The sequence below is a fragment of the Diabrotica undecimpunctata genome, chromosome 10, assembly GCF_040954645.1.
Source record: "Diabrotica undecimpunctata isolate CICGRU chromosome 10, icDiaUnde3, whole genome shotgun sequence".
In the NCBI taxonomy this organism is placed as follows: domain Eukaryota; kingdom Metazoa; phylum Arthropoda; class Insecta; order Coleoptera; family Chrysomelidae; genus Diabrotica; species Diabrotica undecimpunctata.
This window is the reverse complement of record NC_092812.1, coordinates 30,854,301-30,872,302: the sequence shown is the minus strand read 5'-3', so window position 1 is coordinate 30,872,302 and position 18,002 is coordinate 30,854,301. Positions and strand designations below refer to the sequence as shown.

The window sequence follows — 18,002 nt, the reverse complement described above, 5'->3', positions numbered from 1 at the left end:
TATCTGCTTAGTAAGAGACTCCAAAGAAGTTATTTTATGTTTTGACGGAAGCAAATGTTTATTTTTTAAATTAAAAAAATCATAATATTTACTCTTAATATAAAAATTTTATATAACGTAAACAATTTTTAACTATACATTCAATAAAAAACGTATACATACATTCTTTCGGAACCTCTTCAACGGCCTGTTCGATAGCCACACAGAGTTGTCTTACAGCTGGGTTTAGCTGTTCTTGGATAGGATTTGGTGGACAACTTATAATTGAAGCTCTCGTCACAGACAAAACACCTAGGACTGTAGCGAAGAAAAAAACGACGATTGTTGAGGGTTGCATGTTTGAACCTGAAATGAGATTTTATTTTATTTTAATTTATATCTTTTTAGTGCAGTACACATTTGATATGTGAAGGATTCTTTTTATCTAAAAAAATATTTTTAATCGTTGATCATCAGTGTTCCCCGTATTTTACATGTTACCACGAAGAAGCGGAAACGCGGATTATTTTTTACGCTCATAAAATTGCACCTAATTTTAATTAGAGCTCTGATTTTAATTAGAGCTTCGGATGCTGATGTTTTGGTGATTTTAATTGGAAAAATGCACAAAATTTCACAACCTGCAATTTGGCGCTTAGACTATTCAAAATATTTTCTCAGAATGAAAGGTATTAAACAGATTTTACGTTAACTGATGAAGCCGACATATTCATTAATGAAAAAATGAATGTTGTTCAAGAAATTACCTAGAAAATGTATGCCGTGAGTAACTGCAGCAGAATAAATGATGCAAGAAACCGCATTTTAATGAAAACTTATGCTGCGAAAGAAGACAACGAACAGTTTTTGAAAAAAATTTAAAAGTTTTGACTCCAACACTATAACGCCATACTAGAAATCTTTATAACAAAAAATTTTAAGAATTATTGTTGTTAATTAAATGTGGTTTAATGCAACTGAGTCGGAATGTACCGGGTGGTACAATAAGCCGATCTCTCTGCTATATATCAGAAACTACTCATGTTATACCTTTAGGAGAAAAAATTCCATAGTAAAAGTGGCCAAGTGAAGAAAACTTTGAAAACCAGTTTTTTGGGAAATATGCCCAATTATACCATATGTTAAATAAGTAAACTAGAAAGAGGCCTAAATTCTACACAAAGTTGTTCACGTATTTTTTTTTATTTTTTCAAATAAAGGGTGGGGGAAAGTGGGAAAGTATTTGTGGATAAATGCCTATAACTTTGGTTTAGATCAACCGATTTTAACGAAATTAGTGAGGGTACTTTAGGGGATAGAGGTTACTTAATAGAAACACCTATTTATTATAAAATTATAATAGAACTGGATTAAATTCGTAATAAAATGGCGCAAACCGCCTGTTAATAGCTTTTGTCGAACTCGAGATATGAATAAAAACGCATAAACATAAGTAAGTATAGTATTGACTCACCCTGTATTATAAATTAAATTAAAAAATAAGTCAGTAGGTACTTTCAAATTTTTTTATAGCTGAAGAATCTTAATGTTGATACCTATTTTGGCCATTGTTATTTCATATGATTAAAAATAGTTTTTTCGTAACTAAGTTGGCTACAACATTGAATTTGACGGGGAGTTCATATTGTTTATTTATTGACAGCAGTCAAAACATTGTTAAGAAGTGTTATATTATAATTCGAATTAAAGATTGCACTTTTTTTAATAGATATTAATATTGGTAATATTAGTAATTAATTATCAGTACTAATATTCGTGATGAGTATATCAAATGCAGAATTGTATGATATGATTGGAGTTTATTTCGAATGTCACCAAAATGCCGTTATTGCCTCACGTATATATTATGTAAGATATCCTGACAGGAGACATTATGGCAAAGAAGTATTTGAAAGAAAGGCAAGAAGATTAAGAGGAACTGGTAGTTTTCATCGTCATTGTTTTAAACGACGTAGTAGAGCTATGACCGAAGATAATTCAATCAATATTCTTGCCTTAATTCAACAAAATCCACATATAAGTAGTCGGCAAATCTCTATAGAATTAAACATACCCAAAACTACTGTTCTAAGGATTTTAAAACATCACAGGTTGGTTTTTCATATTATAAAGTGAACGTTTAGGTCAGAAACTTGGAATTCCCTTTAAACTTTAGATTCAACTGTTATTTTAAATTCCGATAAAAATGGCAACAAGGCGCTTTTATCCTTTTATCCGTTTCTTAAAAATACTTATGCACGATTTATGTTGTGAAACAAATGTGGATTTTTCAAGATTTTTTGAGTTTTAGTAAATATAGTAGTTTCTTTTTCACCAATATTTGTTGTTCTGTTTTTTAGACTGCATCCTTATCATGTAGTTCTCCACCAAGCTTTTTCATGAGAGAGATTTTGATGCAAGGCTGGATTACTGCAATTGGATGTTAGGTCTGCTAGAAGAACAACCGCATATCATGTCAAAGATTTTGTGGACAGACGAGGCAACGTTTAATAGTGCGGGTGGTGTTAATCTGCATAATATGTATTATTGGGCTGAAGAAAATCCGCACTGGATACATGAGGTGCAGGTTCAAGGTAGATGGAGTCTTAATGTTTGGTGTGGTATAGTTGATGGAAATATCGTAGGTCCATATTTCTTTGATAGAACTTTAAATGGCGAAACATATTTGGATTTTCTGGAAAATCAGTTGCCTGTTTTATTGGAAGATATTTCCTTACAAACAAGGAGAGATATGATATTACAACATGACGGGTATCCTGCGCACTTTTCCAGACGAGTTCGAGATTATTTGTATGCAAGTTATCCAAATAAATGGATTTTAAGGGGAAGTATATTTTCATGGCCAGCTAGATCTCCAGACTTAACATGTCTGGACTTTTATCTGTGGGGAAGATTAAAGGACTTAGTATACCAAACTCGACCAACCATGCGAGACGACATGAAACAGCGCATTATAAACGAAATAAATAGCAGCTGTTATGTCTACGTGCGAAAGATTACATCTTTGTGTGGACAACGATGGAAAACAATTTAAACATTTAATTGGACATTAAATTTTAATCATCGAAATATTTGTATGATGTTTCACATATTTAATTTTAAGTTATAATAAAGGGTGAGTCAATACTATACTTATTTATGTTTATGCGTTTTTATTCATATCTCGAGTTCGACAAAAGCTATCAACATGCGGTTTACGCCATTTTGTTAAGAATTTAATCCAGTTCTATTATAATTTACAATAAATAAGTTTGTCCATTAAACATTTAAAAAAAAAACAAATTTTAATTTTTTCTATTGGAAAGTTCCCTCTACCCATGACAATTAAAACTAAATCCAATTGTTTTATAGTAGATGTAAATTAAATCATCCACACTCTTTCTAATTACACTTATGTCGTTAAAATCGGTTGATCCAAACCAAAGTTATAGGTATTTATCCACAAATACTTTCCCACTCTCCCCCACCCTTTATTTGAAAAAATAAAAAAGTACTTGAACAACTTTGTGCGGAATTTAGGCCTCTTTCTAGTTTACTTATTTAACACTTGGTATAATTGGGCATATTTCACAAAAAACTGGTTTTTAAATTTTTCTTCACAGGTTACGCCCCCTAGCGGTTAACCCAGAAACTTGTTTCCAGCGATTTCTCTTGGCCACTTTTACTAAGGAATTTTTTCTCCTAAATATATAACCTGAATAGTTTCTGATATATAGCCGAGAGATCGGCTTATTGGACCACCCGGTACAAAATTCTCGCCTGTGAATTGTGGCTAACATTAAGATGATTATTTAAAACCAACAGGATTTATTGAAAGTGCCTTTGAAAGTGCAAGACATTCTCCAAATAACGGAAGATGATGTCGAATATAGCGAAGGCAATAATGATAATTTTAGTTTCGATGAATCAGAAGTAGAATAAAAATCACTAATTGGAATCAATGTTTTACAAATATAATATTTATATTTTGGTTTAGAATAATAAAATTTTTGTACTGAATAAAATATCTTTGAAGTCATTTTTTAATTATTAATTAATTATAGTCTGGACTAAATTATATAAGGCCCCTCGTGTTTTTTATAATTTTAACATATTAATTACCTATCAAATAGTTTTTATCCATTAAACAGATCGGATATCATATCGTATCTTAGACTAACAGGTTGTTAAAAGGTAAATTTGATACAGGTAAAGTTAGAATGAATTAAGCAAAAATAAAATTAATTAGAGATGAATATGTTACTTCTCGTAAATTCTCATAAATGTTCAATCCTAGAGAAACGAGAAATCAGGTTAAAGTATTATTAAAGGTAGGAATTATAGGAGAGTCCGCTTCTCCTCTCGCGTCACCGGTAACGATAGCTTATAAAGACAATGAAGGAAAGAAATCTAGATTGTGTATAGATTTTAGAAAATTGAATAAACTAGTAGTATCAGAATGTATTCCATTACCAAAAAGTCAAGACGTGATAGACAAAGTTGTAAATTGTAAATATTTTACTGTTTAAGATGTTAATGCAGCTTTCTGGTACATCACTCTCAAAATTAAAGATAGAGAAAAAACATCTTTCATATAAACATATATACTTATATGTGTGTAGGTTTGTGTTTAAGGCAATATATGCCTTAGAACTACGATTGGCCAGTCGTTGTATTTAGATAAATTGGTAAACACCAACACAATATCGCGATTTGAAGGATATTTCCTATAAGGCTTGTATACAGGGTGTTTCAAAAAAAGGTAACCCCGTCTCTAGGGTAGGTAAAAAACTGAAAAATAATTGGGGTTTGCTTAGTAAAAAATTTTTGTAACGCCATCCGTTTTCAAGATACAGGGCGTTGAAGAAAAAAAAATTTTACGCATTTTTTACGATTTTGCCGAAACTACTGGCAACATTGTAATAAAATTTTATACGAATATGTTTTGGAAGCTGATACATCCCATGAATTTGTTTTTATATCTGATTCTCATAGAGGGCGCTAGTTACACGGATCGTACTCAGTATTAGTCAATATAACTTTTTTAAGAGTATAATTATTAATCAAAATTTCAAGTAAACTTAAACATCATTCAATTTTACACGAAAAAGGTACTCTTTTTAAAACTCGATACTGTGTACCGTTTTCGGAATATTTTGATTTGAAAATTATGAAGTAATAATTGATGCTGATAGTAATGATAAAGTTCTAATAGGTATACCTCTATTTTCTCCAAGTGTGCCATGGAAATCTGACATTTATTGATTGTTATGACGATAAAACAACAATAATTAGAGTTTTGAAACCTTGTTATTTGTAAAATCAAATCAAAATGTACTCAAATGTTGAATACACTGACATGTTATTAACCTTAGGCGAATGTTTAGGATGTTCTAGTGCAGCTGTGACACGTTATGCAGAAAAGTTTCCTAGAAGAAACTTACCAAGTAAAAAAACATTTAGAGCCATTGAACGACGTTGTCGAGAAACTGGGAATGTGAGACCAAATAAAATAAATTCTGGTAGACCAAGAACAACAAGAACAATTAATAAAGAAAATAATATTTTAAATTTACTTGATCAAGATCCAACAGTTAGCGTAAGGAATATAGCAAGACAAACAAATACTTCTTCTTCAAGTACTTGGCGGATACTGAAAGAACAGCAATTACATCCTTATCATTACAGACAAGACCAAGAGCTCTTGCCAGATGATATACCGGTTAGAGTGGATTTTTGTGAAACATTGCAACAAAGGACAGCCCACAATCCAAATTTTTTAAAATGCATTCTTTTTACGGACGAGGCCACCTTTACGCGACAAGGTATGTTTAACTCCCATAATGCACACTACTGGTGTGATGAGAATCCACGAGTCAAAAGGGTGTCACATTACCAACACTCATTTAAAGTTAATGTTTGGGCAGCAACTTTAGGTAACAAATTAATAGGTTATCATATTCTACCTGGAAATTTAAATGGTGATATGTATCTTGATTTTTTAAACAATTCCTTATTCTAGATATTAGAAGATTTAACGCTAAACGAGCGAAGATCTTTATTTTTTTATGCACGATGGAGCTCCACCACACTTTGATAGAAGGTGTCGTAATTGGTTGAGTAATCATTTTCCGAATCGATGGATTGGTAGAGGTGTAGAAGCTCCGATTCATTGGCCTCCTCGGTCATGCGATTTTAACCCTTTGGACTACGCAGTTTGGTCGTATTATAAGGAAAAAGTCTATGCTACAGAGGTAAATTTACGCCAAGAATTGGAAGAAAGAATTCAACGTCAATTTAATGACATCATAGCTGATCCTCTACCGTTTAGAAGGTTAATGGAATCTTTAGAAAGAATAGACTTGTGTATTCGCGAAAACGGAGGGCATTTTGAACACTTACTGTAATTGAATTTTATTTTATGTTCTTAGTCATTAATTTAATTTTCTTCTTGTGAGTTTTGTTTAATTACTAACTATTTTATACCAGCATCAATTATTACTTCATAATTTTGAAATCAAAATATTCCGAAAACGGTACACAGTATCGAGTTTTACCAAGAGTACCTTTTTCTTGTAAAATTGAATGATGTTTAAGTTTACTTGAAATTTTGATTAATAATTCTACTCTTAAAAAAGTTATATTGACTAATACTTAGTACGATCAGTGTACCTACCGCCCTCTATAAGAATCAGATATAAAAATATTCGTATAAAATTTCATTACAATGTTGCCAGTAGTTTCGGCAAAATCGTAAAAAATGCGTAAAATTTTTTTTCTTTAACGCCCTGTATCTTGAAAACGGATGGCGTTACAAGCATTTTTTACTAAGCAAACCCCAATTATTTTTCAGTTTTTTACCTACCCTAGAGACGGGGCTACCTTTTTTTTGAAACACCCTGTAGATGTATAAGAATTGAAATCCAAAGACCAACAAAAGGTATCCGAGCTTAATTTTCCCAAAAATATTGTTAAAAATAGTCAAACTTTACATTGACAATGTCACGTCATTTTCATGGCGTGCTTTTGTCAACTCGCATAAATAAGCGATTCCATGGCCGTGTAATCAATAGTTCACCAAAAATATGGATAATCAATTCGTTACAGAACAATAAATGAAAATGGCAAAATATTAAATCATAGATTATGGCTAAATAATTAATAGATAAACTTGTAATTAATTTAAGTAACTGTAATTAATAAAAGACAATAAAAAGGCAATAAAAAACACATTCACCTATTAAAAAAGTCCAAAATTTCTACGTGTTGTCTTCCACTTTAACAAATGGCTTCATTGGCACCCTTCTCAATAATCGACAAATCTATTTTTAAATAAATTTATCTTTTCTTAGTTATTTTTATTTTTCCGATTACCCAACAAAATGCTTGGTTTTAAAAGAAATCGATGGTAATTCACGTCCGCACCCGATAAAATATTGTTAAACACAACATTTTTGTTTTTCTATTTCCCCACGATAAAACGTGCATTAAAGGAAAATACAACTTTTTATTACATTATCTTTGACATCTTAATGTTGACAGATAAGGATGGTTATTGTACAGGTAATATTTTACGGAATAAAATCATTATCGTTAATTTTGAAATTTACCTAAATGCCTTATTTTTTAATAGACATCGATGAAATTTTGCTTTTCAAAGAATGAATGTTTGAGTAACAAAAAGATCTCACTAAAAACCTAAATTATAATAATTCAGTTTTTAAAAATATGTTAATAAATTAAATACATATTTAAAAGAACATATAAAATTATATAAAAGTGTCTTAAATGTTATTAATAGTTTAAATATTTTTAGGTTTTGGCGTTGTTTCGGTGTTCCAATATGACTTTATGCTTTCAAACTTTTGTGCATTTTTCCCTAGAATGAAGTGCTAAATCAAGTGGTAGATCAATGGTAGCATGAAATGCTAAATCAAATTTGACTGCGTCATATATCTTGCCCCGACATTCTATTCGTAAGGAGGTTGGAGGTTGTATGCGAAACCTCAGACACAGTTTAATGCTAAAAGAATTCTTTCGCAATATACTGTGCCTCGGATCTGAAAGTTTCTGTTGAATTACTTCACCTCATACGTCATCTGTGTCAGATCTTTTCGACTGTAATTACCATCAATCTAATTTCTGCTTCTATTTTGGTTAGTTTCGTTCAACACTGTCTCAGAATATATGTTAAACTGATACGGAGACAAGACTTTTGTATTTTAAATTTTATTTTTGAACTATTCTAATATAGACTCTTCAATTTTTATTAACCCTTCTTCTTTAGATACTAATATACTTTCTGCTCGAATTAAGGAGAAAAATTCTAGTAAAATTAAAACGTCGCCAAAAGACCAAGTATGATTCTTAGTAGAGTGAATAAAAAAAGGAAGAACTTTGAATTTATATTAAACAAATGCTCCCAGGATCAACAACTATTGCTGGGCTGACTTATAATGGAAACCTAGGATAACCTATACGTCCTAGAAAAGAAGAATGAGAATTATCTGTAAAAAAACATTAAACTGTCGAATGTAAAGTAGTCCATAAATCAATTTGCTCCCCATTTAAATCTCCAAGGGAGGATAGAATATTTCTTGCCCTACTACAAAAAGAAAAAAGACTGGACATTTTATTGCTCATTTCAAAGATCTTTAGAGCTAGCATATCACTAGATTATATACCAAAGAGATGGAGATCTGTAAGAGTAGTGTACATACACAAAATAGGACGACAAGACAACGCCCTACCTAAATCCTACAGGCTTACATCATTTCTGTTGATGGAAATAGAAAAAAAATCTAACATACATATTAAGAAAGGGCCATTTAAGGATTATCCTCTCAATAGCAACCAGCATGCCTATCAAGAACGAAAATCAACAGCACTGGACGAGGTATTATATTAATCAGGCCATTAATAATGAGAGACTTCGTCAACCGCCTGTCTAGATATAGAGAAGGAGCATTAAATAATACACTAACACATTCTCATTATGATAAACCAGCATCATATTGGATATCCACTACTGAATGCAACTAGATCAAAGCAGCTGAAAAATAAGCTGATTCTAATAAACCTGCAAGGAGAGGATGTTATGGCTAATACAGCTAAGGGGTGTTCATAGGGAAGAATGCTATCCTCCCTCCTGTGGTTACTCCTGGATGGATGACTTGATCTCGCTCGTTGATGCTCAGGTGGTAAAGTAACGTCAGGCCTGTGGTAAAGTAATGTCCAGTAGAAGTGCAAGCAACATTGAGGGAACTGGAATTCATTTCAAATTAGGTTGAAACTTTCTGCAGAATCTGATTCGGATAGGAAAAGATAACAAACTAAATTGACTGTAGGTACCTAAACACAAAACCTTTCGCTGGCGTAGCAAAAAGCACAGTCAAAATAACAATATCGGACTGAGTGGAACGGAAGAAACGTATTCAGTGGAATGACCATGTGAGTTGCAAAGGATTAGGATCTTAAACATTCAAAGGATTTTATACATAAACCTTTAAAGAAGGGATACAGATGTCTACTAGTTATATAGACTAGACATATGAATAAAATCGGACTGACAGAAATTGCGAATTGCAGCAGTATCACCAAATGTCCTAATAGACTTTGTTAAAAAGGCTGGGCTGAAAGAACAACTTTAACCTAGGGATGAACCACAATAAAGCTCTTAGGTCAGTTGAAAGGGTGGTTAAGTGCCCACTTTATTTGGACCTATCCTAAGCTACAAAAATTGTCTTATGAATTCCTACATAACTCTCACTGGGAAAGTATAATCGATCAAACATATGGCAAAATATATTTTGGACGGACGTGTGCTACAGAAGATTTAAGCTACAGCTGCAGAGTGCTACATTGTGAGATTATCTAGTGACTCCAAAAACATATGGTATCCATCCACTAGACCTGCACAAGCTAGTACAGCTTTAAGGAATTATGGAATTGGTATCATAAATGGAAGATATTAAATAAGTTATTGCTGTAGTACACTAGTTTATACAGAAAAGATGGCTTCCGAAAAAAAATACCTTTCAGCAGTCATTTTTTATCAGTTAAAACATAGTATCTAAATTTTTGTCCTTTATAAGAAACTAAGATATGGAATTCTAGCTAATCCAATTGATATAGCTTACCTATAGCTTTGTTGAAAGAATGCAGGTATATATTCAAAGAGTAATGTCAATAATAGTGAGTGATGTACCAGTTTTAACATGGTTTCTTTGGAAATAAGGCAGCATTGCCTTCATTACATAGATAATTGTTGTGTGAAAGAGAACCTCTGTGAATCCTTCTAAAATTAAATTAGTATGCTTTACTGATAAGAAAAAGCTTACTAGACTGAGTGAGCTGAAATTATTTGGGGAGAAACTACAAAAAATCAATGAGGTCAAGTATCTAGGGGTAACTCTGGATTCCAAACTCAAATTAAGCAACCATATTAACAACACAACCAATAGAGCTACATGACTTTTCTGAAACTCTAAACGAAATAAGTAAATCCTGGGGACTAAAATCAAAGGTAATCTGTAGGTTACACACGTCAGTGATACGACCAACAGTTACATATAGTTCAGTACTTTGGTGGAAAAAGACAATCTTGAAATCTCTCTCACCATCCTACAAACACAATTACTTCTAAAAATGACAGGGGCCTTGATTACTATAGAAATGGCATCTTTAGAGGTCACTGGTCTCCCCCTGCTGAAATTATTATTACAACAACAAAAGATTAACACAATTATACTACATACAGATCAAAGTCTCAAACAATAATAGGGACTTAATATTGTTCACTGATGGATTTAAAACTGGCGATGATACTGGATCAGGAGTCTTTGGGCAAACGTAATTATAACAAATCTAACAGCCTAGGTCAATACAAACTGTGTTACAGGCTGAAGTTTTTGCTTTGGTGTCGTGCATTGATGAATACTTCAATTAGAGAATTAACATTTATACAGATAGCCAAGCGACTATTCTGGCCCTAAAGAGCATAGTCACCAAATCAAAACTGGTAAGGAACTGTAAAGATCTCAACAAATTGACAAAAGACAATAAACTGATAAATTCAACTGTATTTTAAATGTTCTTGATGTCGCAATGATTAAGATTCGTTCAGATATGTATTTGATTAATTTGGTCATTGTTTAAGCTTTTCTTTAATTAATGTAACCCTTAATGTAAATATAATATAAATTTATTTTAGAATTATTGTAAAATTGTCTTATAAATGAATACCTATTGGATAATAAAGCCATTATTATAATTGTTATTATTAAGCAAAAGTGAAATAAAATTTACCAAGTAAAAACATTATTTGAAATCAAAAAATATTTTAATATAAACTGACCCTGTCGGCAAATATGTCACTGTGTCTCCTATGTATTTGCATGACAAAGACGATTTCATATTCATTTCTTTTGTATGGATTTACATAAAAATGATACTTTCAAATCGGGTACGTGTCATTCCGAACTGCATAGGGAATAATTTCTAGTCTCAGTGTTATAAGGATTGGCTCTTTGGAGTCCTCAAAAATTTGAGTTTATATGGTCGTGCAGGTGTTGTAAATTTAAAGGGATATGTGAGGTAATTAAACGATAAATATAAGGAAGCTTTTTCACTCCAAATGTTTCTGGAAACGTACAAAAATTAACAATTTAAGAAATGGGAGTATTAGCCGTCTAGAAACTCATTTAAATAATATCTTTACATACGAGTAATAAACAACAAATGCTTATAATCTTATTAAGTTTTAAAAGTAACTAATAACGAAAGAAAAATAGTTATGAAATATTATAAAAAACAGAAAATAATCAGGAGAAAGAACATCGGTAGTAGAGCGTAGATCATTTTTGGCAGTGAGAGTTGAAAGCTCTTTCTTTTTGCAATTACTGTAAGGCTATTATGTAGTTCCTTTTATATAAATGATAACGGGTATTACCCATAAATACGACATAATTGATGGGTGTAGAGAAATGTACCATGTATAATGTTTCGTAACAAATCCTTTATCTCCTTCAATATGAATGTTAATCAAATGGCGACATTTGCAAGTTAAAAATTGTAATCCAATATTTTTGTACTTTTTGTGATGCTACATTAGGATCCGTATCATCGGCAAAAATAGCTAAGAAGGTATCATTGCTGGTTGAAACGTCTGCTGTAAATATCAGATACAGATATGAGCCCAGAACACTACCCTGAGGTACGCCACATTGTATGATGTGGTAATTTGAGTAGCTGTCTTCAATTTTGACTTGGAAGTAACGGTCAGTAAGAAGCAATTTTAGTATAAAGTATAGTTGGCCAGTTAGGTATAATTTAAGTTTGCAGAGGAGACCTTTATGCAATACTCTATCAAATGATTATTGCAAATCGAGGAACACTACAGCGCAAAACGTTTTCTTTTCGAGAGTTGTTTTAATTATATTTAATATTCTGTGGCATTTCTGGATGCCACAGATTTGGAGTTGTAATATAATTTCGTTTATGAGAACAACTTGTTCGATTTTATGTAATAGTAGCCTAATACTTTCTACATTATTGGGAGTCGGCTTATAGAGTGATATGAATTTGCTTGTGTTGAAGGGTTACCAGCTTTCGGAATCATAGTAACTTGAGCAAATTTCCATTGTATTGGAAAGTAGCGAAGACGTAGTGGGCTGTTGTATATTATTGTTAATACCACTGCTTTTGTCAAAGTAATTCTCTTGTTATCAAATCATCTTAGCTTTCTTAGGATTTAACATTTTTAGAGATAGTTGACATGGAGTTTCGAGCTACAATTTTATATCATAATCTTCGTCGTTATTAATATCTGGCGCTGAGAATACAGTTGCAAGATGCTCTGCTAATATTGTGTTTTTTTCTGCGTTTGTGCGGGCCCAGGTTATACCTGTTTTTCTTAAAGGTGAATTTTTTGTAGCTTGTTATGTAGAGTGGTCTTTATGTGAGAGGTTCGAAACATAAAACTGGAAAGAGTCATTTTTTCTTCATATAGTGCTCTATTTAGTCTTTGATTTAGTTAGGAGAATTTAGTATCCAATAGGAGATAGGAGTTTTGTATAGGACGTGAGATCAAGATTCATTTTGGGAACAGATCCAAGAAAGGAGTTAAGCTAGCGAATTGGCAAGAGAGTATCCGGATCAATTTTAGAATTGAAAGAAAATAAAAGTTAACCGGTTTATAAAAAATTTGAGAACAATATTACAGAGATATAAAGTTATGAAACAGAACAGTAAATAATTAAATCGAACATTTTGGCATTTATTTCATTTCCTTCTATTTCTGTTTTATGTATTGAACACTATCAAAAGGAAAGGTATTTCAGAACTCACAAAAGAACCCTGAGATTAAAGTTGAACATAACAGTGTCACAGAACATGGTATTGGTTCCAGGTCTCTAGGGAATACACGGCAAGAAACGAGATATTTAAATTGCTAGAAGTGGATCAGCTACAAAGTAATTTAGTCCACAGCCAGCAGGAGGAAGGCCGAAATGCTCCCTCCGCGACCTAAAAAGCCTAGATTCGAACAAAACATGAGGACTGAGAAACCACCAAAAAGGAATTTAGAGGGGAAATCAAACTAGGCCATAAAAGAACAGCAATGAAGAACTGCAAAGAAAATATGGGAAATTAAAGGAAGAGAAAATAGAAACGACAAAAAATTTATACACGAAACTGAATGGAATGATTGGAAAAGGAACGAAAGAAAAATACTATTATGCTAACTCGACTGTACATGGATACAAGTGAACAAGAAAAGTTAAAACAAACATTAAGTAATTTATAAAATATCAATATCTAAATAAAAGCAAGAAATGTAGCAATTTGTAACAACAAATTGGAACAATGTGAACAGTGTTTACATTTATCAGTTGATATATAATTCATTTTAAACAAACATTAAGGAAGTTGTTCGAATTTAAGTCTGATAATTATTATGGTAATAAATCTACGTGGAATACTAAACTTTTTATGCTAGTGTTGTTTCGAGTTTGGAACACTGGAATTATTTTAGAATAAAGAAAAAAGTGAGAGATCCATCTTCCTCGATAAAACATTATAAAGTGAGATATCCTCAGTCATTGTCATAAGTGTTCTGTTTGGCTCCAAAAAAATACTGAATAAAAAGTAAGAAAACCTCGATTTTTGATATTCTATATAATTAGGGTCATCAACAGGTGCCTGTATCAGCAAATTACATGTAACATTATTTTACAATAGTGTATTGCCTTCTTAAGGGATTCCGAACCTCAGTTTTGTTGATTTCACACAAAATCTTCAACGAGTGTGATGTTTTCCGTTAGTGGATCAAGCGTTATGTGGCCACATTTTGTTGTATATAAGGCAGATGAGTTGTGGTCTACATGGACAGAAAATGGTCCTGAAAACTCCCGTTAAAATGGAAGCAAATCGGGATGGTTTATATATCGGGATGGTGGATATTTCCATCACTGTCATACAAGAGTGCTAAAACATTAACTTTGTGCTTTTGGAGTTCATCTAAAGTAGCCAGTAGATGTTTGATATTTTAGACCACTGAAGGGTAAATGAAGGTCTGTTTTAACTAACTGAAAGCAAACCACCTGGTCCTATAAGAAAAGATCGATTCCCAGGCAAAAGTCCTAGAACTAGGGCAAAAAATGCTGACAACATAAAAGACAGGTTCAAAGCGACAGGACTTGTTCCTCTCAACCGAGAAGCTGTTTTAAAACGAATCCCTTCTCAAGATATGCCTGTTGGGGAAATTGCCAACGTATTGAAGGATATGTTTGAAACAACAAGATATGTAAAACCAACTATATCCGGTAGACGGAAGAAACTAAATGTTGCTCCAGGAGAGAGCATCTGTGAAGAAGATTTAGAAGCAGAAAACGAGGCAACGGTGCTAGTACGACTATCTAATCAAAAGAAAAGTTAAAAAAATCCGAAGCCACGCCAGTCTAATAAATTCGAACTTTCTTCTGAAAGTTAAATACATGATATAGAACTTGAAGACGAGACCGACGAAGAAGAGTTCAGCGATACTGAGTCCGAGGATAATAATTTACAAATGCGAAATCGAGACAAGTAAAATATAGAACCTGTGGAACGACATTCATTTTAATGTGAAGAGTTTATTCTCGTGAACTTTAATTCAGAGAAACGGCTTGTAAAATATGTTAGAGAAATCTATCAAGTCATAGATGAAGAGCACCTTCAAATTAAATTCTTACGAAAAATGTGGGTAAAAAAGAAACATTTTTTCCATATCCTGACGTAATAGACGAATCGATGGTGAACAGAAATGAAGTCGTACGTCTTCCAGCCCCACACCTTCTTCGCCGAGAACGTTTCAAATTTTTAGCAGATTTGATTGAAGCTGATAATATTTTATAATAGGTTAGGTAACTACAATAATAAAAATATTGTTAACTAAGGTTTAAGTCTAATACAATGTAAAATTTTTGAGAATATATTAATTTGTTACTTTTGAAACGTTTTGAAATAAGTGGTCTCAAAAATTTATTTCACCCTGTAAAATAGTAATAGATTTTTTCAAAGTTAAACTTGATGTCAAATAATCTTTATTACAGCTTTACTTGCTATTTTCACTGATTTTTTTATTTTTTTATTTTATTTTTTTTTTTTTTGGATTTTTTTTTGGTTTTTTCAAAAAAAATTTATAGATTTCTTTGACAAAAGTGGCATAACATCATATTTTTTGTTTTGTGATATATTTATCAGTATGGCAGGTATTATTGAATTAATTGTAATCAAGTAATCCAACTCTATGGTATCTAAATTAAAAATGCCCGTTAGTAAGTGTGCTACTGCCGTTGAAAATTTTTTTTTGATATTTAGACAGTTTTTCTTTGGATTCGAGCCAGTGTTGAAGTCTTTTTTTATCATTCGTTCAAATATTTTCAAATAGCAAGAAGCTAATGATATCCCAGGATAAGAGTCGTAAGTGGAGGCATCTCTATTTGGTTTCGATATTGGAACAGCTAAGTACTTTTTCCAGCTCATTGAGACAGAAACTCTTTTCTCACAGATTTCTCATAGATATACTTTTGCTGTTTATTAATATTATTGGAGACTTAATATGTCTTATATACTCAAAATGTAAAATACTTTAATATTAAATACTTGAAAAATACATTTTTTCAAGTATTTTCAAGTACAAAATTTTTCAAATAATTTGTACAATCAAATTATTTGAAAAATCATAGCTAATCCTGACAGTCCAATATTAGCAAAGACTTTATTAGGTCATAAAGGAGAAAATATTGTAAGCAAACTTAGATACACGATATTTTTCTGTTCAAATATATTGAGTATACAATTTGCGCAGTCTCACAATACAATTTATATAGAACAATACAAATATTTAACTCATTCAACAACAATGTACATTTTACCGTTGAGATTAAAAAAGGTAATAGTGTACTCTTTTTAAATTCCAAACATCGCTATCGTCCAATAACGCTTTTCAATTTTCTTTACAAGTTGCTCAATAAAATATTAATTACTAGACTTCGAGAAAGTATTCTGTCGTGTATAAAACTGAGCGTGGGGTTTAGTAGTGGCGGATAGGGGAAAGCTCTCCCGGATATGGGTGGTACTGGGGAAATAAAATAATCGGAGTAGACCAAAACCAACATTGAGCTGTAACAGGTAGCTGTCTCAAAACTGATCATACGTAACTACTGTTAAGAATAGCATGGTCTGATTCAGACAGTTAATAGTATATACAGTGCGAATGTTCGATATATTGTATATTCGATAACGTCGTTTATACAGTGGTGTAGAGAGCAAAGCACTACACTACTTAATGCTCCCCTAATTATTGACAAAGCACCTGTACAGCCATTTGAAAATGACCTTTGTTCTCTCAAACGGAATATACAAATATAATTGCTAAAAATTACTTGACCGATTGTTCCCAACTGTAGTAACTACATAAAAACTCACATTATGAAATGTGATTTGAATGTTTTTATTGTTTATTTATTTAAAATACGCAATATATTAATCATAACAGAAATTGAGGTAGACCAAGAAGATGAAGAGGTACTAAAAAAAGACATACAAAAAATGATGGAAAAAGAGAGCTCTTTCCCAAAGAGCTTAAACTGAAAATAGAAATTAAAAGTGCGTTTAAGATAGGATACAAGAAACGTATAATAGAAACAAAGAGCTGGGAAGACAAGCAGAAAATACTGCAAGAAAAAGACATAGTAAAACAAGAAAGAAGAAAAGAGTAAAAGTAAAAACCAGATACCAGAAATAAGAAATAGATGACAAGGTGCTGAAATGGAATGCAAAAGAAAAACAATTTTGTGTCGCCTTTGAAGTTGTTTTTCCAATAACTATGCAACACAATAACAAAAATAATTTTACAAATTTACATTTTAAATGATTTTCTATGCTTTTTCAGTAAAATTGTGTCACTTTTCCATATAATTTACCGGTCTTTACCTTTACTATTTAAAATAGCGATCTTACTTGCTGATATAATATTTACAAATAAAAAATGACGTTTAATATTTTGCATATTTTGTTTATTACAATTTTTATCACAAAATTAATCAAAAGCAGTTTTAAGATACCTGTATCAAAGAGTGCCTTGGGAAAATCATTACTTCCTTGGTCTAACTATGCCTTTTACAATTCACTACTTAATGACTACAATTTTATGAACAGTCATTATGAAGAATTTATCGGAAAACCGGGAATAGAAGTTTTAATAAAGCTTGGTTGTGGTAATAAAACACGAATGCATACGAAAGTATGTGAATCATCTCAATTTAATCATAAATATCCAGTACATAGTATTTCTTAATCTACAATTAGTAAAGTAGCAATAAAGTTCATATAGCTAGCCACGTATTTATGCAGAAAATGCAGTTGCGTCAGAACTGAAAAATAAACAATGTTGCCCGATTGCTTCCGCGGTTTTCTGTTTGCAAATATTTGCCTCACAGTTCGGTAAAAAAAAGAAGAATCTCGCAGACTTTAATCGTCAA

The 18,002-nt window shown here is 31.9% G+C and overlaps 1 protein-coding gene across 1 annotated transcript in view; it reads right to left on the bottom strand.

Moving 5' to 3' along the window:
- The window catches only part of Ms (neuropeptide receptor myosuppressin), a 34,893-nt gene that overhangs the window by 5,202 nt on the left and 11,689 nt on the right, over nucleotides 1-18,002 (bottom strand). Inside the window, exon 2 of the mRNA XM_072546510.1 lies at nucleotides 163-345. Coding sequence (XP_072402611.1) covers nucleotides 163-337 — 175 coding nt within the window. The 5' untranslated portion in view covers nucleotides 338-345. The remainder of the gene's footprint in view (nucleotides 1-162; nucleotides 346-18,002) is intronic.